At 40.6% G+C, this 24,211-nt stretch overlaps 1 protein-coding gene across 22 annotated transcripts in view; it reads left to right on the top strand.

The window, feature by feature from the left end:
* Window positions 1-24,211, top strand: part of TCF4 (transcription factor 4) — a 372,534-nt gene that overhangs the window by 334,996 nt on the left and 13,327 nt on the right. For 17 of the 22 annotated variants that reach the window (XM_060119615.1, XM_060119607.1, XM_060119618.1 and 14 more), the window contains 2 exons: window positions 1,282-1,358; window positions 4,571-4,774. In XM_060119615.1, coding sequence (XP_059975598.1) covers window positions 1,282-1,358; window positions 4,571-4,774 — 281 coding nt within the window. The remainder of the gene's footprint in view (window positions 1-1,281; window positions 1,359-4,570; window positions 4,775-24,211) is intronic. The other 5 variants (XM_060119627.1, XM_060119612.1, XM_060119609.1 and 2 more) reach the window with 1 other exon arrangement.

The raw sequence follows: 24,211 nt of genomic DNA, 5'->3' as shown, positions 1-24,211 counted from the left end.
ATTTCATCTATTTTATAATTTGGAAAAAAGAATATTCTAGAACCTAATAAAGTTTGAGAACAGCTGTTTGAGTTGAATGCTCTGATTTACAGATGGACATATGAAGGCCCAGAAAGAGTATGGGATTTGCTGAGGATCCATCAGTAGCAATATCAGAGCTCAGGCTGGAATCCAGGGCTCACCACTCTGTCACTCCGCTTCCAGGATAAGGATGGGAGGGGAAAGTTACGATGAACAAATCATTCCAGAAAACGCCACAAATCCCCCAAACCTGAGGAGCATGCTTTATGTGGAAGACACTGAAACAAGGCCACTTTTGGGGTGCTGGTAATCCATCCTGGAAGAGCACATGTTAGGAAGAAAGAACTTTATGAAGATATAAATATGGGGATAGATTGCTATTTTCACACCAATGGCTCTGTCCAGATTCTGTCACTAAAAGTAATTGACCGAAATATTCTATTTTTATTTAGCATAAAAATACACACACATGCACACCCAGAAATGGCAGGAAGAATAGATTTTTAAAGTGCTAACAGTGTCGGAGCATGAGATTTCAGTGAGATCATAGATTTTTTTTTCCCTTTCTTGAATTTTTTTATTTTCTAAATTTTCTACATGGAGTATGTATTATTTTAAATTTAAAAGTGGTTTTTAATTTGAAAGTGGTAGGTTAGACATGTTATATTTATTACAGCAGGAATCTTTCTTTACCTTTAAATTTAGTGAATCATTAAAAACGTGTTTCCTTGGGAAGAAATTACTTAATGTTGTTATATTGAGTGTTTAAAGTTCTGGTTTAGCGGATCGCTGCCAGCTAATCTTATTTCCTTGAAAAGTTTCTGAAGGCTTATCCTTTCTTAAGGATCATTTAAAAAACAAGTAGCAGAGCTGCTTTTCATTGCTGAGAGAATTTTGGTTTAACAAACTGGCTTTGCATGAGGGTATAATGAAAGTCCCTCTTTGCGCTCTTAAAAGTATCTTGACTGTGTATGATAGTTTTCTATCAAAGGGACATTTCTCTAGCTAAAATTCAGAATCACTTAAGGGTTCCCTTTTAGGAGGAAGCCTGAGAGAATTCTGAGTCCATGTACAGTCTACATGTTTTACATTTAAAATGTTTTCCTTGCCCCCAAATTCTTGTATAGGAAGTTTACGTGTATTTCCCTGTTGTCCAAGTAGAAATTGATATTGCTAATTTTTACAAGAACTGTTTAAAATGTTGGTAAGATTATTTTTAAGGTTATACAGATCTCATTGTAATTCCCATTTTCATATCAGCAGGCACAGCTGTTTGGTCTAGGAATGGAGGACAGGCTTCATCATCTCCTAATTATGAAGGACCCTTACACTCTTTGGTAAGTTTCATCTGCTTATCTTCACTCTGGCCATTCTTTTTTTTTTTTTTTTGAGATTGTTTTTGATGTGGACCATTTTTAAAGTCTTTATTGAATTTGTTACAATATTGCTTCTGTTTTATATTTTGGTTTTTTGGCCACAAGGCATGTGGGATCTTAGCTCCCCAGCCAGGGATCGAACCCACACCCCCTTCATTGGAAGGTGAAGTCTTAACCACTGGACCGCCAGGGAAGTCCCCACTCTGGCCGTTCTCAGGCCATGTGTCTCTTTTACCATCGAGTTCACTCTCCAAGATTCTTATTTTCACTAATAGGAACTTTCATTTGACGTGAGCCCACGCGTTTGGTTAGAGCCAGAGTTATTAGACTGTGCTTGTTCCTGTTTATAGATTGTAACCCAGATACTACTACAGTGGAAGCCTCAGGGCTCTACATATCTAGAACCAAGTAAGAGATTAAGAATCTTGGAAGGATCATGGCCTCCTCCCCTTGTTAGAGGAAGATGTGCATCAATGATTAGATGCCTCTCCTGACATGAGAGTGCTGGAGTTCCAACTATGCTGTGGAGCTGGAGCACTTGGAGAGTCTACATCTCTGTGCTTTGCTTTCCAGAATAACAGGTTTATAGGCGTTTTCTTCTTGACCTCTGAATAAGAAATCTACTGCTTATTTCCTCATTCACTTTGATTCTTGTGGAAGTCTAGTAATTTCATTAAATCTCTCTTGTAGGGAATAGCTGAAAATTTTCCCTTGGTGTAATTAATATGATAAATAATCACATGATGATTCAGTGTTTGACACTCAGCTCTAGGTGGAAGGGGCTGGAAACATGCATGAAGCAACACTGCTCTATGCACTGTCTGGTCTGTATGAGTCAGATGGGGAGGGTTAGCAACAAGGAGCTGTCCTTCAAGGTTGAGTTTCCCTTTTTCTCTGCATATTTTGAGATGGAACATGGAAATAGATAGATCGATATAGATAGATCGATATATATAGATATAGATATAGATCGATATAGATAGATCGATCGATCTATCTGTCATCTATCTATTTTTATGTTGTCTTGTCAGCCGTTCAGAGTTTCCTTTCTTCCTTTTGGCTAACGATTTAAATTAAGGAAAATCTAAAAATGCAGATACAAAGGTGGATTTCCCCTTCACTGTGCTTTTCCATGTTGTTGTGTGTAAAGAAGCCACCTCCACGTTTTAGCCAATAAGGTGACCACAGATTGAGACAGTGTAAGCACTGCGTACATAAGCCCCATGAATCTACAGCCCACATCCAAATAAGCCACATGGTTCTTTTAAGTGTTTCCTTCCATTAGTCAGTCTCTGGGACCCATCGATCAAAACTGGGTTTTTTCCAACTACAGAACTGTCAAGACTAGGTTTATAGTTGTCAACGGCAGCTTTAATTCTCTTTGAATTCTCAACACTCAAGAGGAGATTCCCAAGCAGAAACTTGTTCTCCACCCGGAAGCGGTGAGCCAGAAAGGATGATAGGCACGTGTATTATTTCTTTTCATGCTCACACTTACACTTGGAAGTGTATATCATCATTCCTGTTTTTATAAATTAAACAGTATAGACTCAAAGAAGTTTAGTAACTTTTCCAAGGTCACATAAGCAGCAGAGCTAGGAGTTTTTTTTTTTTTTTTTTTTTTTTTGCGGTATGCGGGCCTCTCACTGTTGTGGCCTCTCCCGTTGCGGAGCACAGGCTCCGGACGCGCAGGCCCAGCGGCCATGGCTCACGGGCCCAGCCGCTCCGCGGCATATGGGATCCTCCCAGACCGGGGCACGAACCCGTATCCCCTGCATCGGCAGGCGGACTCTCAACCACTGCGCCACCAGGGAGGCCCCAGAGCTAGGAGTTTAAGGGAGGCCCCTTAACACCAAAGCCCACCAAATCAGAAGACTCTGTACCATAGACTGACTGTATTAGATACACGTTCTTTCTGTTATTAGGGAATAATTAGAAATTGTTTTTCTCATGCGGGAGAGCTGGTATATCTGTTTGCACAGCCCTTTGGAAATCAAAGTGGATTGTAGCATGATCCAGTACAAAAAGGCACTAGATTTGAAGACTTAGATTGTAACCCTGACTTTACCATTTCCTGGCAGTGTGACATTGAATAATTAATTCACTTAATTTCTTTGAGCCTCATTTGCACGTCTATAAGGAAGGGATAATAATGTCTTCCCTGCTTGCTTACACATGTAGAATGAGGATCCAGTGAGACGGTATATTTTAAAGTGCACCCTGGAGATGTTTGTTTGATATCATTATTGATCACACTGAAAAAAATGAATACACATCTCCATGTCCAATTTCTTCACCAAAAACTATCCATATAGGCTTTACCCAGTTGTGGAAAACTAGGATCCTAATGGCTGGGGTGAAAAAAAGATCAGCTGGTTTTTCATTTTATAAGGTAGTGAATGCTGTACTATAGTAAGGGCCTTGAAATCAATTAGAAGGCCCCCGTGAACAATTCATTCAAGTCTTTATGATTCTTCAGTCTTGAAATCTCCTACCACTTTGGTTGGCAGAATTTTTGCGAGTTTTTTCTTTAACCGTTTTGAGGCTCCAGTTTCCTTTACACACACACACACACACACACACACACACACACACACACACGCTGGTGATGGTAGCTAGAAAGCAAGAAACAGAGTAAAAATTGTTAGTACTCGATAGGAAATTACAGTCTGTACGCATTTACCTGCCCTTGACTTGATACATAACACTATATCATATGGCACAGAGGAAACCCAGGAAATACGCCCTTAAGAAGATAATTTAATTGGAAAACTATAAATAGGTCACCTTTCCGTTGTTAACTTTTTGAAATCTTTAACAAATGCCTGCCAGTACGTTCCTTAAATTCAATAAATGTTTTTGCTTTTCTGAAGTAAATCTAAATTCTCTTTCAAAGTTATGCAATATAGTGTAGCATATGTACTAACAACATCCTGGAAGAATTACTGAATTTGTTCACAAAAAATTACAGTATAATTATAGCATTAACAATTTTCACCAGTTTTCTAGGAAGGTCACTATTTATTTTTATTATAATTTTAAGGAAATAAACTTTACTGGAAACATATATTCAGAGACCCAAAGTGTGATTCGTGTCAACTCAGGTTTTACTTATATAACCTACACACGAATTTCGAACTAAATCAAATTTCACGTCATTTATTAACCAACAGCAAAGCCGAATTGAAGATCGTTTAGAAAGACTGGACGATGCTATTCATGTTCTCCGGAATCATGCCGTGGGCCCGTCCACAGCCATGCCTGGTGGTCATGGGGACATGCACGGAATCATTGGACCGTCTCATAATGGAGCAATGGGTGGTCTGGCCTCAGGGTATGGAACCGGTCTTCTTTCTGCCAACAGACATTCACTCATGGTAAGTGACTAAATTTGGGGACTCTAGTTATCTTACAGAATTAGAATTTCTAGTACAGATACTACTGCTGCAGTTTTTTCTTTTGTAAACAGCTTTATTGAGATGTAGTTTATTTAACCTACAATTCACCCCTTTCAGTTTTACAATGTACTGTGTTCTACACATATTCTCAGGGTTATGCCATCAGCACCAGAGTCTAATTTTAGAACATTTTTGACCCCTACAAAAAGAAAAGAAATCCACATGCCCCTTAGCAGTCACTCTCCATCCTTCCCTCCCTCTAGCCCCTGACAACTACTAACCTACTTTCTGTCTCTATAGATTTGCCTAGTCTAGATATTTCCTATAAATGGAATCCCACAGTATGTGGTGGTCTTTTCTGACTGGCTTATTTCACTTAGCATAATGTTTTCAGGGTTTATATATGTTTTATCATTTATCAGAGCATCATTCATTTTTATTCCCCAAAAGATTCCATTGTATAGCTATACATTAAATATCCATTCATCAGGTGATGGATATTTGGGTTACTTCCAGGCTTTGGCTATTAGGAATAATGCTCCTATGAGCATTCATGTACTAGTTTTTGTGTGGACATATGTTTTCATTAAACTTAAGTATAAACCTAGGAGATCATTGCTGGGTCATTGCTGGTGTGTTCAAATCTTCAGTTTGGTGACTTCAGCTAAAGGACCCAATGTTCATGTTACATTGCTGGCATTTCACATGTGAATAGGTTGGATTTTTAAAATTATTATTAAAGAAGCCAAATCAATGTCTTTTGCTTCTGAGTATGGGAGGTAGAAATATATGGTGTGTCTGTCTAAATAGATGATGTGGCACCATGTAATTTCAGTATATCGTAGTTTTACCACTACCTATTTACGAATGTGTTTATTTGAATAATATTTAAGTAGATTTTGTCCATATTACAATTGAAATTTCAGTTTTGCCACTTTTGGAAAGGACTTGGGAGTGCATTCTTTCTTGGATGATTACGAAGATTCAGCAAATCTCCCTAACAAAATGTGAAGTGATGACAATTAATGAAGTGACCATATGGGTGGGGAATTTAATATTACTAGTGATTCTGTGTAATTCTGCTCTTTACAAACTCCTGACCAGGGAACACCTTAGTGTCCTGTTTTGTGCCTTACAGGCTCTCAGAAAGTTACATGTATGAAGGTCTATTTTCCATTATCACTAGAGCGTCTCTTACTTAAAAGATGATTCCAAAAGGAGAATGCAAAATAAGTACAGATTATTCTGAGGCTCTTTAAGTTCTTTTCTCGTTCGGAAGTATTCTTCTGCCCTCCTTTGCATTTCTCTTAATAAAAAATTAAGAGTCCCATCCTGAGCGGTATGTTATGGAAACCTGCAACCAATTTGAAACCAAAAATACTGGTTTATAAATAGAAGCAGTGAACTCACTTCTAAAATGTGGAAAGGTATTTTTGAATGCCAAAGCTAAATCTTTTTTTTTTTCTTTTTTTGCTTTTCGTAGACTCTACCCTAAAAATTCCTCATTGAGTAAAAATTGTTTGTCTATTCATGGCAGTTGCTAAGAGTTTACAAAAGGAAAATCTAGATTTTAATTTAGCTTGGCCTCAGGTAATGTGCTAAATACACTTGGGATGCATATAATATGAGATTTTAGTTTGTACAGCTTTTTTTTTTTTAACTACAATGTTTAAACAATACTGCTTTTAATTAAGAAATCTGGCTTTATTAAAAGCCAGATCTGTGACTTACAACCATTTCTGTATATCTGCTCTCAATCAAGAGAAAAATAGTTTAATTTCTGTAGCTGTGTTCGTTTTGCATATGTTAAACGGATGCAACGTGCACCCAGGACATTGCTTCAGAGACAGGTTTTTTTTTTTTTCCATAAATATGTAAAGTTTGCTCTTAAATACCAGATGTAGGTTAAGTGGTTCTTTAAAATAATAAACTATACGGAGATGTTTTCTGGAACCTTTTATTTGACCTTTGAATTGCCTCCTCTTTGAGTTTGATTCAGAGGTGGGATAGGAGGAAGAGACTAGAATCATCTTTGGAGATGGGAAGTGGGACTGACCCAGGTGGAGGGGGAGGGGAGAGAATGAAACAGCAATAGAAAAGGGGAAATCATCGGCCAATATTACACAGAAACGTCTTTAATTATTTTGAAAGAAACGATGCCGAAGCAATAAAACTGCTAGTTTTGCTGATGAGGAAAAGTGCTCACTCACTCTCCTGAAGACATTTCTAATTCAGTCAGGGGTGACGGCCGAGCCAACCAGATCATAGAGTAACTCCAAAGCCATGGCGGGACAACCTGCTGCCCTTTTGAGCCGATGGAGGCCTAGCAGTCTTTCTCCTTTTTTCTCGAAAACATTCAGGGCGCCCAGTGCATCTGAGCTCCTCGGCCCGAAACCCCAACGTGTGCACAAGAGATCGGATCCTCCTTTCTTGCCTTGCGCAAACTGGTATGACTTTTCAAACAAAAACATCAGAACAAAGGAAATAGTTTTTGAATTTAGTCAGTCTGAAGTTAGCCTTTGACCATTTGATACATTCCACAAAAAAAGGAAGCTGAAGGGGAAGGGAAAAACCCACCCCCCCTTCCTCCCCCCCAGCAACAACAAAAAAAAATTCAAGGAGCATACTGGTAATGTTTTCCACATTTGAATTTTAATACATGAAACAGGCCATAAAACGTTGGCCAGCTGCAGTAAATAAAGTAGCAGTGGGAGGTACACACTGGAAACATCAGACCAGCGCTGGTGGGAGTTTCATTCCCAGCTACACACCTTCAGTTGTTGTTCTGGAGTGCAAGCGAGTTGCAGTAACTTAACACCCATCCCAGGGCTGGTTTTGTTTTGAGCCAATCTCCTTTATAAGTCTCCTTAATAATTCCTTCTGATTAAAGAACAGATAGCTTTGAATTCTCTTGACCTCCAGTCTCTCCTCGTTTCCTCTCTCCCTGCCTTCCAAAATCAAAACGAAATGGCTTGATCCCTTGGAAGATGATAGAAGCATTTCTTTCTGCAGCAGCTTGCAACCGTGGTGGTTCTGCCTGGGCCATTATGTTATCTCATTTAATTGCTAACATATTGTACTTAGCTTTTGATTCATAAAATGTTTTCCTTGGAGTTCTGAAGTAGGTCTTCAGTGAATTACTAAGTATTAGTATAATGAAAGGGATTTTTTTTTTTCACAGCAGCATGGCTCATAACACTCGAGCGACTGTTGATTCTTGTGGGCTTTTCTAGAGGATATAATTTGTCCATGCTTTTTTCTGCTCAGAAACCTTCACCGGCTTTCCATTATCTACAAGATAAAGACGTATTTCTTAGCCTAGCTTATTAAGCCCATAACTGTCTACCAAAAGCCTTGTGCTTAGCTCTTCCAATGCAGAAACTTTTGCCAGCAAGACCAACCTCTGCATATCACCAGCATTTGCACTGTGCATCCTCACTAGGTACGTCTTTTGCGTCTATCTGGCTTGTCCTGCTCTATCCACTGCTCTTAGCCCATCTCATTCCCACCCATTCTCAAAACTCTCACTCAAATTCTGTCTCTTCCAGGAAGCCTTTCCTTGCTACCTCCACCTGTGAGAGTCTTTTTCTTTTCTGCTCTCACAGCGCTAAGAATCATACCATTGGCTAGATATTTATTTTACCCACTTAGGCAAAGCTGTATATCTTTGGTAGGTCGGACTTTTGCCTTACCAATAGATTGTAAATTCCTTGAGTACCATGTGTTACATTTTCTTTCCCTCCCAGTAGATAAATCATCAGTCAAAAGGGAAAAAAGGAAACTCATATTTTCTGAGTGCCTGACAAGTGGCCAGCCCTTCAGCTAGGAGCTCCATATACGTTATCTCAGGCCATCTTCACAAGAGCCCAGTGAGGATGGTAATGCTTTCCATTTTGGGTGTTGCTCAGATGAGCCTTAGAAGGTTTGAGTGGTCAATCTCAAGTCCAGAAGCTAGATTTAAACTCAGGGGACTTAGAAGGTTTGAGTGGTCAATCTCAAGTCCAGAAGCTAGATTTAAACTCAGGGGACTTTTTGACTGTAAATTCCATGCTCAATCTTACCATCATGAGCACTCCTCAGAGAGGATCTATAGTTATACCTTTTAAGAGCTAATTTTAGATGGTTAGAACTCATGATTTTCAAATCTTAACAAATGTTGGTCGACAAGAGAGAAGTTTCTAGGTGTCTTATGGCCAATTTCCCAAAGCAGCTCTCTACCCACATGGAAAGGTAAAGAACTTTCCTCCAGTATGGTAGTATGCTGGATTAAATCCCACCTTGTCTAAACACTTATTCTTTTTTTTTTTTTTTTTTTTTTTGCGGTACACGGGCCTCTCACTGTTGTGGCCTCTCCCGTTGCAGAGCACAGGCTCTGGACGTGCTGGCTCACGGGCCCAGCCACTCCGCGGCACGTGGGATCCTCTGGGACCGGGGCACGAACCCGTGTCCCCTGCATCGGCAGGCGGACTCTCAACCACTGCGCCACCAGGGAAGCCCTAAACACTTATTCTTTTTTTTTTTTTTTTTTTTTGCGGTATGTGGGCCTCTCACTGTTGTGGCCTCTCCCGTTGCGGAGCACAGGCTCCGGATGCACAGGCCCAGCGGCCATGGCTCACGGGCCCAGCCGCTCCGCGGCATATGGGATCCTCCCAGACCGGGGCACGAACCCGTATCCCCTGCATCGGCAGGCGGACTCTTAACCACTGCGCCACCAGGGAGGCCCTAAACACTTATTCTTAAATCAACATGTCTGTGCTAAGTGGCAAGAGGTGTGGTGAGCGCTCCTTGCTAGGTGGTTGGAGTAGTTAATTTTAAAACATTAAGTTGTTTTTCTTACCTTAGCTTCCCAGTTTTCTAACGGAATCCAAGCAGAAATTTCGGAATGTGGGAGAATAAAGAAATAGCTGGGTTTATTACTCACCTGGTTAGAAACTCTTACCCAGATATCATTCCCCTCTGTGCCTCGGATATCAGTTCTTTTAATTTTTTTTTGGCTGCATTGGGTCTTTGTTGCTGCACGTGGGCTTTTCTCTAGGCTACTCTTCGTTGCAGTGTGCAGGCTTCTCATTGTGGTGGCTTCTCTTGTTGTGGAGCACGGACTCTAGGCTCATGGGCTTCAGTAGCTGTGGCATGCAGGCTCAGTAGTTGTGGCTCGCGGGCTCTAGAGCTCAGGCTCTGTAGCTGTGGCGCACGGGCTTAGTTGCTCTGCGGCATGTGGGATCTTCCTGGACCAGGGCTCGAACCTATGTCCCCTGCATTGGCAGGCACTGTGCCACCAGGGAAGCCCTCGGATATCAGTTCTGATACTAAATCATTCGATTTTTGATAAGTTACTGAAACAGCAGTTTTCCAAATGTCTCTCCGTTATTCATGCAGTATTCAGATCCATCTGAATCCATGTAGCATTCAGATTCATGCAGTATTCAGATGAGCCCTGAAAAAACGTCTTTCAGATGACCTCACTCCTCTTTTAACAGAACAAGAATGAAACTCACATTAAAAATATTGGGTTGGGGCTTCCCTGGTCGTGCAGTGGTTGAGAGTCCGCCTGCCGATGCAGGGGACACGGGTTTGTGCCCCGGTCCGGGAAGATCCCACATGCCACAGAGCAACTAAGCCCATGAGCCGTGGCCGCTGAGCCTGCGCATCCGGAGCCTGTGCTCCGCAACGGGAGAGGCACAACAGTGAGAGGCCCGCGTACCGCAAAAAAAAAAAAAAAAAAAAAAAAAAATTGGGTTGGCCAAAATGTTCGTTCAGGTTTTCCATACTGTCTCATGGACAAACCGGAACAAACTTTCTGGCCAACCCGATACCTTCATGTGATTCTGTTCCTGCTCTTGATTATTCGTCAGTAGAGTCAGCAATGGTGGGATCATTTTAGCTGAAAAGCTCCTATACTATTAATATATAATATTAGTGTGGTTCCCAGAGCCTTTTTGCTTAAAGCCCATCTATTCATTTCAAAAACATTTACCAGGTCATTACCAAATGCTGAGCTCAATGCTAAGGTGTGGTTTCTGCTCTCAAGCATTCACAGTCTCGTAGGATAGGGTATATATTTTTTAAAAAATTGCTGCAGCAGTGTGGTAAGACTCATAGGAGAGCAGGGCTCAGCCCTGATATCCGGGAGGGAAGGAACAGATTGTCCCTTGGTAGGAGTAGTGGTCTCCTAAGGGTCTAGTCGCCCTAGATGACCTAGGGGTGGAGGAGCCCTGTGAAACACACCACCCACACCTGTTCTCCACAGCATCACCTGAGGCCTCTTACTAGACTCCTAGGTGACGATGTGGCACACATTTTAGAAACCACTGGTATAAGCCAGTCTTAGCCCACTTTCCCTCTTTTCAGTATCATTTTTAGTGTGACTTTGGATTACAGAGAATTCATTAAAAGGTCAGTCATTAGATGAAGAAGCACCTTTCTATTTCAGTGACACTAAATATATGAGAGCTTTTACCACTTAGGATTTCAGAGGATAAACAAATTAGTTCTGCTTTTATAGATCTTAAGAATTAGGACCATTGAATTTTAGATGCTGAAAGCACCGCAGAAGTCATTTAGCCCATTGCTTTTATTTTACTGCTGAAGACTGAGGCCCAGAAGGGGGAAGTGACCCAGGTATGGATACTCTCTGGTTAATGGCTGAGCTAGGATTAGAAACCAGACAAGCCAGCAGCGAGACCAGCAGTCTTTGTACTAAATATTCCACTGCCGCAACAAATTTCCTCTCTAACCTGATGCCATAGCAATTTCAAAACTGTGGCTGGTATTACACGTGTTCTGTTAACTGATGAAACCCAAGAAAACTCTTTAGTTGCCCCCTGGCTCTCTGCACCATGTTTCTATTTAGTTCTGCCAATCCGATTTGGCCCCAAGAGAGAGTAGTGGGCAGTGATGTGATACTTTGAGAAGCATTTACTGGTATGTTGTAATGCGAGTAGCAGAAGTCAGAAAACTCAGTTTCTACGTGGCCCTCTTCAACAAAGGTATGATCCATAGGGGTTTAGTCATCCTCAGTCTTGTTCCTCTTGGGTTTTCAGGGATTTTGATTCCATAAATTTCTGTGTATATTTGAGCACATACTTCATTTCTAAGCAATTATTAGCATATAATCTCAGAGACCCTTAGAAGGCATCTCCATCCAAATCCCTCTACAAATTCACCGCCAAGCAGTGAACAAGCCTCTATTAGCCTCTTTCCTCCAAGGCTGAGTACTCTAAATGACCATAAAGCCCATTTCCATCAGACTTTAGAAAATTCTTCCTTATGTCCAGCCCAAATTTAGTTCCCTATGAAGTTTTCATTTTTCTGCCCATTGGAGTTACCCCTAAGTCAACTCAACAAATACTTGAGAAACTTTCAATTATTTGAAGACAGTCTACTCGTTTTTGTTTTTTTTTTTTGTTTTCCTCTAGGGTATATACATCTGTATCTTCAAATATTTATCCTAAAAAAAAAATGTTTTGACTTTATAACTTTCCAGTGCATTCTTCCAAGTTTAAAAAGAATACTCCCCCACTGCTCGCCCAGGACCATTTAGTGTGTAGAATCTCAAATTGAATACAGTGCTCAAGGAATCATTAGCACAGACTAGGGTAGATCTGTCACGAAACCCATTAAATACATTATGTCTTCATTAAAGGCCACCTAACAGCATCCTACTGGCAGTATTTGGTGACATCATCATTCTGCTGACAAACACTGAACTTGTAATCAGCTGAAATCCATCGGCCACATGTCCGTCAACTGTCCTTGTGCACTATTTGTTGTATCAGTGAATTTCATACTGTTTCCGGTGTCAAGGTCTCCTTTAAATCCTCATTCAGTCACATATTTTGCAGGTCTGTTGTTGGCAAATTTGTCACCAAACGCCAGGTGTGCAGCATTCCCGTGAACGAGGTTTATACAGAAAGACTTGTTCTTGGTGGAACTAAACTGTGTTGAGAGGTCATCGCCTGCGTTTCAGAGCATTTCGGAACTGTCTATGAAATAGCCTGTTATAGAATTTCACCCAAGACCTTAGTCATCAACATCATCTTTCTATAGCTTCTACATTGGGTTTTGTTTTTCTTTAATGAGGATATTTGCCTATCTCTAGTGTTCTACCATCTCTCCTACTCTCCACAATTATCAAAAATTTCTGAAAGCTGATTAGCAACCTCAGTTGAAAGGTTTTATCTATATCAATGTTGTACTTTATTTATTTATTTATTTATTTATTTATTTATTTATTGTGGTATGCGGGCCTCTCACTGTTGAGGCCTCTCCCGTTGCGGAGCACAGGCTCCGGACACGCAGGCCCAGCGGCCATGGCTCATGGGCCCAGCCGCTCCGCGGCATGTGGCATCTTCCCAGACCAGGGCACGAACTCACGTCCCCTGCATCGGCAGGCAGATTCTCAACCACTGCACCACCAGGGTAGCCCGTGATAACTTTTAAGAGCCACCATCAAGAACTTTCAAATATACAATACAGTATTGTTAATTAACATCACCATGCTGTACATTAGATTCCCAGGGTTTATCTCTCTTATAGGTGGAAGTTTCTCGCCTTTGACCAACATCCCCCCATTTCCCCCAGCAACCACCATTCTACTCTCTCATTTCTTTGAGTTCATTTGTTTAGATTCTGCATATAACTGAGACATACAGTATTTGTCTTTCTCCGTCTGACTTAGAGAAGTTCTCTTGACCATGGGTTAGTTACAACAGTTTTAGAATCCTTGAGGTCAACGTTTGATATTTCAGCATCCATTTAAAGGTCAAGAGGTTTTGAATCCAGCCATAGCAGGGAGACCGTTTTCCTCTCCATTAACAAACTCTAAGACAAGTGGTTCAGGATGATGTGTGCCCAGATCCCACAGCTCTAGGTCTAAATTAGGTATATCGCCTTTTTCTTCCCCCAATACCCATTTTACTTGAATTCAGGCCCTGTGACCTAGAAACAAGACAGTCAGTCTGCACTGGACCGTCAAACCCAAAGGACTCCCTTTCTCCTTGCTTCTAGGACAAGCCAAGCCTAGTTCCTTAATCTTTCCCCTGTGTTTAGCACCCTGGTGTCATGAACCTTAAATACATAAAACCCAACGGTTGTCTCCTCTGCTTTTAAAATATAAAAACACATTTAAAACAGACTCTATGACCTCAACATATTTTGACTTTGCTTTCTTCTTAAATAACAGAGGGAAAAGCAGGTAGACGCTTTCAGTAGCACAGTTATATTTTGTTGGGGACAAAGACACAGTGCTAAACAGTCCGTAATTTAGAGAAGACATGACCTGTACATTTTTAAAAGGTAATATTGCCCTCATTTTCTCAGGAAAGCAGATTTTCTGAAGGGAAAAATCTGTTTTGTAGAGGTTAGAAATTACACAGATGTTTCTTCACTCATTCTGTATTGTCTGTGCTTCAGGTCCTTGGGGGATACATACATGTGTAAGAGAAAGTCTCTGAGCCCACAGGCCTTTGGCTCTGGGGGGATGATAACACAAGTATTTGCCTAACTAACTATCACGCAGGGTGGAATGATTAAGTGACCCGAGAGGTGAGTCAGAGAAGGACGAACATTGGCCAGCCTTCGGGATGGCTAGGAAAGTTTCCTGGAGGAGATGTCATTGAGCTCATATTAGAGTCTGCGTTGGATTTCAATAGAGACAAGGCTAGAAAAGGCATTACAGAGCCATAGAATAAATATGATCCAAAAAAAAAATACGCAGAAAATCAAGGATCTTAAGTGCCCAGGTGGAAGTAGGGAAATGACCCGATGATGCGGTGCGCCAGGCAGGGCTGCCTTGGGCCAGGAGCCCCTCCTCCGAGCACGGCAGGTCCGACAACTGGCTCGCATCCTTCACAGGAGAGTCGACAGGAAGAGTGAATTTTCATGTATATTTTTTACATCCAAATTAAATTAACTCATGGAATTTTCCACCCTTAGGAATTAAAGTAGCAGCTCATGAAGTAATTCAGTTATGTCATTCATACCAAAACAGAAAATACTGGAGCAACTTGGCACCGTTTAAGAGCCAAGACTAGACCTTGGCTATTTTATATTTTTTTCAAAACCTGTAGGTGTTGTGTTCTGTTAACTTTTACTGGGGCTGTAATTTTTTTTTTAAATCAAAAGTATCTTCATTGCTTAGAAAATGGAAGTGCAAAATGGATTTGAAATAAGAAGAAGGTTTAGGCAAAGCACCTTTAGGAGTTAATACCTAAAAAAAAAAACACAGAAGCTTTAATGTCGAAATTCTGAAATGCGGGGACTCTACCTAATTGGTTGACATTCACAGTTGTGCATAATTATAGCTTCCTCTGGGTCCATAAGTCAACTTAGAACTATAAATTGAGTTTCACCAAAAGATCTGTCCAATATTAGTTAAATGACATCTTTTGAGGAAGCATTGTCCTGGTACAATAGCCACATTCATTTTCAAGCAGTTAATTGGACGTATCGTCAAAAACCACAGTGTTGAGTTTCCACATTTTGATTTCACATTTGCCTGCTCCGCAGCTTCTGCACAGGGACGGGTCTCGTTCGGAGCTGAAAGTGTGTGAAAGTTATTGGAGAATGGTAGTCTCTGGGTAATGTTTCTGTGAGCTGCCCAAAAATTTCCCCCCCTGCAGTCTAGATGGGAAACAGCTGGTTTTTGTTTAAAAAGCTGTTTTGCGAAATGTCTGAATCTTGAGGTGTAGAACTGAGGTCACCAGTAAAAGCAGGTGCTTAGGGACAAGTGAGAAAGACTCTGGGACCCGGCTGGCCCTGTAATCTTCTGCAGGGTACTTCCTATTAGAGGAAAAAGTGTCGAAGTTGGCTCCTTTATTTAGGACGCAAACAGATAAACTAATCGCATTAGTGATGCTATTAGAAATTGAGCATCTTTGAACATGGCCAGCCCTTGAGTGAATAATTTGCTCCCTCTGAAATGGCTGTTTCCCTCCCAAGGCTTTAAATACAAAGGTCCAAGGCTTTAAACTTTCTTTAGGTATTATAAGTGCTTGAATTTCCTCTTTAAATACACCCACAGTAAAAGAACTATGATTTCAAATAAGTAGTCCCAGAACTGAGTACGTCCTCCAAGTTCATGGAGGCAATCTCAGGGAAAGGCAGAAAAGGAACCCAAATTGGCAGAACCAGGACAAGGCAGTTTTGAAAAAGGCCAAAAAGTACAGAACATGTGGAATCACTAAAGTCCAGTGCACGTCAGATATCCACCAGCCTGAAGATGAAAGGAAACGACCTCCTCCCCTGGGAGCTGGGGGTTATTAGCAGCTGTTTATCCAGTCGGGAATAGAGATTAACATTGTAATTTTTTTTTAAAAGAACTAGAAGAAAATTTGTTTGGGAAGTTGGCTCTTCATATCAAGTCACTGTGCATTGCCAAAAAAAACTTCCTTTCTCAGAACTCATGTACTAGGGTTGAGCAATGTTATGATTCTCTGAGAAACTCGGGATTACCAAAAAGCCCATCTCCATAAAATAGAACAGAAAAGCACAGAGAAGTGGATGGACGTCTGCCACTGACACGTTCCCTTGAACTGTGCACTGTGAAACTAGCTGTTTGGTCTGGTACCTGTCCTCCAGCCTGCCTCTACATGGCGGGTGTTCTCCCCGTCCCATACCCCAACTTAATCTTTGCCACTCTAAGGCCTACGCAAATGGATTTTGCACATGCCTACTGCTTGTAAAAATGCCTTTTCATGACATATTGGGGAAGCTGCTTAGTACTCTGTGGAGCTTTATTCTCAAAAAAAAAAAAAAAAAACAAAAAAAAACAAAGAGTTGGATATTGGTATTTTCCCCTGATTTAATGCTACTCTTAATGTCATTTTCTTTTATTAAATCCTTTCTTTTGCTTTTGATCTTATTTATAGCAGAGCCACTGGTCATATGGAAACTATTATTGTATAGCTGGGAGATGAAAGACTTCATTGCAGTTAAATAAGAGTGAATCATTTGGGCCAATAATACACACATACAGTGAGGTACCATTTGTATCCAAAATGCCCTATGTTGTTCACTTTGTAACAAAGCCATTGAGGTTTATAAAGGGCTTTACGAAAGTCTGCTTTTTGTCCAAAATGTGTTGTCTGACAGTATGAAAACACATTGATGTGCAGTCCTTAGCTGTTTCTTCATATATATATATAATCTAAATATTGGCACTTCTTATTGTAAAAATAGGAACTTTTATTTAAACTTGAGATGTTAATGTCAAATATCAGTTTTTAAAAAATATATATATTTAGATAATCTCTATCAAAACTCTACCCGTCATTCAAACCCTATCTAAAATGCCAGCTTCTTCTTGAAGTAGTCTCTGGTTTCTCCATCTGATATGATTTCACCCCTCCTTTAAAACCCTACATGAGGGCCTCCCTGGTGGCGCAAGTGGTTGAGAGTCCGCCTGCCGATGCAGGGGATACGGGTTCGTGCCCCGGTCTGGGAGGATCCCATATGCCGCGGAGCGGCTGGGCCCGTGAGCCATGGCCGCTGAGCCTGCGCGTCCGGAGCCTGCGCGTCCGGAGCCTGTGCTCCGCAGCGGGGGAGGCCACAGCAGTGAGAGGCCCGCATACCGCAAAAAAAAATAAATAAATAAATAAATAAATAAATAAAACCCTACATGACCTTATACTCCTTTATGACATTCATCTTATTTTGCCCTATATAGTAATTATATTCATTCGCCTTTAAGATGTAAGAGGTTGTCAAGGAATACACACACCTATCTTTTATTATTGTTCCCTGCAATAGCTTGCATATAGTAGGCCCTCCTAAGGCATTCGTTGAATAAAGGAGATGTTCATTTTTTGATAGAAACGTGCTAACCCTATATTGGACAGTACCGAAAGCTCTTAGATTTCAGATAGGCTCACACGACACATGCCATTGGTATCATCATTTACCATTTAGGGAGTAGCTAATTGCACTTTGTGATATTACAGCCCTGTACAAGGAGCCGGTGCTTGCCCTTGGGATGCTTACACTTCAAGAGAAGTATAGGCTTGGGACTTCCCTGGTGGTCCAGTGGTTGAGACTCCGTGCTTCCACTGCAGGGGGCACGGGTTTGATCCCTGGTCGGGGAACTAAGATCCTGCATGCCATGTGGCACGGCCAAAAAGAAAAAGAAAAAAAGTATAGACTCTGTGAATAGCAGCAAAACAAAATCATTGATGTGTATGCCCTGCCCTATTAGACAGTGGCCTTGAGCGTGTTTTAAGGGTGGTGTCCGTAATGAACGATGAGGGGAGAGCCCTGTCCAGATGCAGCAAGATGATGAGTGTTCTGGAGACCCAGACAGTCTAGGAGGAATGAGAGTATGGGGGTCTGTGGGACTAATGAAAGAGAAGTGGTCAGGGGTCATGGGGAGGAAACCAGCTCTGGGGGACAGAAGAGGAAGAGCTTAGCTCAAGCCTTAGGGATGTGGGAGTGAAGGCAGCAGATGAGGGGCCACAAGTAGGTAACTGAATATTGAGATGAAGGAATTTAAGAATAGGAGGGTACAAGCATGGTCCTCTGGTGTCCAGGTGAAGGATTCAGAAGCATAAGTTATTGATCTTAGACTTAATCCATAGAACAATGAAAAGCCATGCTGGAAACTTGATATCCAAGAGACCAAGTGATGCGCAGAGGATATAGCATTTACAAGCTGAGTATTTTGGAAGTGATGGGAAAGAAGTGTTTTATTAGTTCAGGCAAAACTTCTTCACACTTCCATTGCCTTTCCGAATATGTTAAAATCAGCGGATGTTAATTGGATAATAAAAAAAGCATTTAAAAAATAAAGGCCTGATTCTTTCCCCATTATAGGTCATTACAGAGTATTGAGTAGAGTTCCCTGTGCTATACAGTAGTTTCTTATTAATTATCTGTTTTATATATAGTAGTGTGTATATATCAACCCCAATCTCCCAATTTATCCACCCTCCCTTTCCCCCTTGGTAACCATGTTTGTTTTCCACATCTGTGACTCTACAAAAGAGTGGATATATGTATATGTATAACTGATTCACTTTGCTGTACAGCAAAGAAAGTAACACAACATTGTAAATCAACTATACTCCAATAAAAAATAATTTAAAATATTTAAAACTAAGGCCAGCTAGGTAAGGATGAATCCCTAGTGATGGACTTCCTGGGCTGGCTACAGAGCGCTCTGTGGGCCAGTTGGCCTCACACCGGTGTGTTTACACTAGGGGGACCCGAAATTCCAAGTACACATCAAGTGTCCAGTTGTCTTTTCCTTCACACTAGACAAAAGAAGCTGCTTACAAGTAAGTGCAAAAGTGCACCATAATCTCTGTGCTACATGGGCTTGGTTCACTAGGCATGGATTAACTTTAGTTCCCTCCAGTCTACTTACTAACTTGCTACCCAGGGCAAGGAAGGGATGGAATGGACTCTGCTAACCACCCACCAAGGTCCCCACTTGGTGGGCTGCATCCAGTTCTGGTTTCCTGTGTAGGAAAATGATGTAGAGAATTGGGGGTGGAGGGTGGGTATACAGAGGAGAGAAATGAAACAGTTTCACTAGATGGAACTTATGAGTTAAGAAAAAAAAAAAAGATGAACTGAAATCAGGTAACAGCCGTTTGCATCTCTCAAACTAGATCGGAGAATCATTCATCTTTAACCATTTTGGTGGACATCAGGGGAGTTTCAGCCTAGCTGATCCCATGACACTGCCAAGGTCAGGGTCATTTAGATTGTGTTTAAATCTTCTCGAAAATTATTTTATCATCTGGGGAATAAGCATTAAATATGATTCCAAGAATTGCCCAGTAAGGAATTACCTTACTTCAGGCAAAGCCTAAGTGAAGCTGTGAAATTTCTGGGGGGGAAAAAACAGGTGTTTTTAAGAAAATGAGGAGGCCTTCTCCCAATAAACATTTTAAGAATCAAAATCCAAACTAAAGAATTCAATCCAGATCTGACTTTAGTGAAAAGTCCCTTCCGTGTTTAATCACATGAATTTTTTTAAATGGTCTGATAATTTTTTTAAAACTGAGGAGTATGGAAATTATATTCGTGGTTGAAGGGTGTCCCAGATGTCAGGGCTTTTTCACGTGAAAGAGTTGGTTATCAGAGCCTAGTCTCATTTTCTACAGAATTTGGTATCTCCAATATTGTTTCTCACATTGTCTTCACTGCTATTTCATGAACTTCCGAGTTCCCATCTGTGAGCTATTAAAGAAAGTTTGCAGGACCACTTCCCACTTCTTTAAAAGATGCACCTTTTGGACTCAATGGTATTTTTTGCACATCTGAGAAAATGTTTGCTTTCCTCTAATAGATCACAGACAGATCTGGCAAGATAATTGAAACTGAAATCTAGCACTCTATGACTGTCATGTATAATTGATATTTCACGGGGAGATTACAGTTCAGACACCAAAACTGTTTTCTCTGTCAATGGGTGTCCAATTACAATAAAAAGAACCGGCCCATCAGCTTTTTCTTTTTTATGATTATGGCAGAACAAGAGAAAGAAGAGAGAAAAGTAAAAGTTACCAGGACTTTTTTCTTTGCCCCATTTTCTTGTTGTTATTTTTCTTCTTTCTATAAAAAACACCTCTGTCGAAAGGAAGATTTTGAACCTCATGCCATTAATTGCAAACTTTCGTTTTGAGCTACTAAAATGTTTCTAACAGCATTTCTGGTTTTGTGTCATTATCGCAGGTCTAGAAATAGATGACAAGTTTCCTAAAGTTTCCATCCTACACTCTTTTAGAAGGATTATGGTAGAGGAGAAAGAACTGAGGTCTGAAAGCCTGTTTTGAAGCAGTTATCTCTGGAGATAGCATTAACGAGGATTGAATAACTGCCAAATGAAATTTAATACATTTTCCCATCCATGAAATAGGCCTCTTAAATACAACAGAATAATTACTTTCACAATACTCCCTGGAAACAAAGAGAGCAGAAACACTGAATGCCTTTTTTGTTTGTGGTGTTTGTTGTTAGCTTGAGGATCAGGATGAGGACATGTACCAGGATGCTCTCTTCGCATCCCCACATAAAAACAGCCTTGCCAACAGCCACCTAATTTGAAGCTGCATATCTTTTAAATCTGTTTATGTTGGAGGAGTCGTGGCAAATAATTAAATTTTGTAATTTAGTTAGACATCTTGGACTTGGCCTGAGTTGGAGGACCATGATGTTTTCCCCCCTATGATAAGGAAAACTAAAATGACTTTTATATCTGCAACTATGTATGCGTGCGCACACACACACACACACACACACACACTGTTTTAAAATGAAAACTCTAGGAAGTAACCCCATTTGTCCCTAAATTCTGCTCCCCTCCCCCATGTGTGTGTGCTTGTGTGTGTATATACGTACGTACATATATATATATATATATATATATATATATATATATATATATATATATAATATGTCCAATCAGGTTGTTCAGTGTTGTTATAAGTTTTCTGAGTTCAAAATCTGTTTTAGTCCTCTAACCAGATGTTCACTAAGTCACTTAACCATTTCAGCCTTTGCTTGCTTCTCTGTAAAGTGAGAAGAAGTTTGTCCTATCTGGTATCCAGGTCTCCCCAGACCCTTCCCTTAAAGTCTATATACTGTGATTGCAAAGTGTTCTTAATACATCAGTTCCTTCCTCAGAAAGTAAGATTATTTAAAATGATATGGTGCTTATGGGATTCAAAAGAGGTAGTACCCTTCTAAACGTACTTAGTAATTCCCAGTGATCAAGTCACACTGGAGAATTTAAATAGCTGTGTCAGAATTTGAATATTCCTTGACCTACGATACAATGAAACTTAGATATCTGCACATAAGAGCCATGACTTATGGGCGCCCGAGGAAGCCATGTTTGGACCACGTGATCTTGCCTCCCCCTCTTCTTGTATAGCTCATTGGACCAGGGGTGAGGACACCTGATCCCAGGCTAGCCCATTCAGCGGATGGCCTGTGTCTGCTTCAAAATGATGAGCTGGACCATCCGATGATCTTGGCATTCTGAACTCAGAAATACTAAGACAGAGAGGGAGTTAGGAGCAGATTCAGAACCTGAAAGGATGTACCGGGAACTCTTGTGAAGGAAGAGAAGTGTCCAGGCCATAGTTCTGATTGGGCAGAAGCCAGAGAGAGACAGAGGTACCAACAGAGGAAGGAGAGAGGCTGGAACAGCTCCTGAGACACAAGGGGTGGCCTTAGGTCCCGAGAGTTCTCCAGGCCCAAAACGTAGATCACAGAAACCTTCCTGTTAACTCTCCTTTTACCTGAGCCAGGTGGAATGAGTCTCTGGTCCTTACTATTAAAACCACCACACTAGGGCTTCCCTGGTGGCGCAGTGGTTGAGAGTCTGCCTGCCGATGCAGGGGTCACGGGTTCGTGCCCCGGTCTGGGAAGATCCCACATGCCGCGGAGCGGCTGGGCCCGTGAGCCATGGTCGCTGAGCCTGCACGTCCGGAGCCTGTTCTCCGCGCAACGGGAGAGGCCACAGCAGTGAGAGGCCTGCATACTGCACTCAATTGATCGCTCCCGAAAATCCCACCAAGGATGGCTTATAAGCTCCATGAGGGCAGGGGCCACATCTAAATTTTTCACCACCCTGTCCCCAGTACCTGTCAGAGTGACAAGCATGGGCTAGATTAGGAAATATTTGTTGAATTAATAAGTGTACTCTTTGATCAATCAACTGATAATTATTGAATAATTTTTAGATTTTAGTTCTTCTACCTTTAGCATAGATATATCTAAAACCATATTGTATGTGGCTATAAGACAACTGTATTCTTAAAGACTGCAAAAAAAATTTCCAATCAATATTGATAAAACTAACCTTTCCTAGGCTGCCTTTTAACTTTATTGCTTATCTAGATGAAAAGGTTTATGAAAATAGGACTTTAATGAAGTTTGGATTTTCTGGGTGCCATCCTTAGAACTGATTTGTAGGTTAAAGGAATCTGCTTTTTTTCTAGTTACATTATTATTATATTTGTAAGTGGACAAATCCTGACCCTCATATATACAGATGGCAGTATTGGTTTCTCCATCTATTTCTGAGTTATTCTGTTGATGGGTTTGTGCTGGCCATTTACTGTGGGTTTTTCCTTGTCTCTTATGTGACCAGAAATAATGTTTCTGAGGGAGAAGTAAATAGGGTTAGGAAATGCTGTCTGTGGTCAAGGAAACAAGTAAATCAAAGCTAATTCTTCAGATTGGAATACTTTGCCACAGCCACCGGCAATGGAATTGATCCTGGAGAATCAGGCTAATTAGATGGACCCATGGATGTGGACCTATCATTAGTGATTCATTTGACCTGGAATATACATAGTTTACAAGGGAGACCTTTGAATATCAAGGATAACATTGTTTCCAACTTCCTTTATGGAAAATGATGTATTATTTGAGATGATCTATAGAAAATAAAGTTAGCTAACATGCGTGACTAAAAGCCAAAAACCTAGTTGGAACAACTGTCAAACATACTTATAGATCATTTAAGATTTTACTGTCATTCTGCAGGAGAAAGATTTAAAATCAAATGGATTAAAACAAAATAGAGACAGAGTGCAAAGAGGATTGTAAGTGAAAGTAGCTTGAGTTCTAAGGTTTCTTGAACTATGTAGAGTCTTATTTTTATGTAGTGTGCAAGTATTTTCAGCTGGAACACCTAACAATATCAATAATTATTGTGTACCTTTGTGTACTAGCTGTCACGCATACTACTACTCCTTGCAATAAACCTGGAACTTGCTCTCTGTAACTGCCAATGTTATTTTCTCTATTTTGGATTTGAACAACTTACCCATGATTATACAGCAAAAAAAGACCAGTTACAGTTATAATCTACATATTAATTCTCATTATTGTATAATTTTCACTCAGTTGCACTGTCTTTCATTTACAGTTGAGGGAAAGAAAATAGGTCATTGGTTGTGGGTTCTTCTATCCTCTTTTAAAAGCTAAATGTGTCTAGAAGGAAAACAAAAGAAATTTCAGGATTAATAACTGAATATATTTTCATTCAAAAGCAAAATATTTACCTTGAATTGCATCGTAGCTGCCCACAAAGAAGGCTTGAGGGTTTTAGTAGAATGACTCTAAAATAGAAGGAGAGTACGAGAAGCTCTTCGCTGTGCTCAAATCCGTGGTTACCTTCAGTGATTCCAGCTTAGAATCATCCTTCGTGGAAAGAAATGAAATCCATTGGGAATGCCAGTAACTGACTCAACACTTGGGTAATTATTTAGGTTAACATTGATTGACAGTCTTAAAGAGCCACCATTTGATCAGGGGCTGTAGAAGTCATGCTTGCAAGTTGACATCTTAGATTGAAAGGATAATCATTGACTGAATCAGTCTTCCAAATGCACAGATATAAAAATGGAAAACAGCTACCACTCTTTGGTTTGGAAGGAAAATAAAAACAATACACAAAGAGTG

The sequence above is a fragment of the Mesoplodon densirostris genome, chromosome 15 (assembly GCF_025265405.1).
Source record: "Mesoplodon densirostris isolate mMesDen1 chromosome 15, mMesDen1 primary haplotype, whole genome shotgun sequence".
Classification (NCBI taxonomy): Eukaryota; Metazoa; Chordata; class Mammalia; order Artiodactyla; family Ziphiidae; genus Mesoplodon; species Mesoplodon densirostris.
This window is presented reverse-complemented; position numbering and strand designations above follow the sequence as displayed.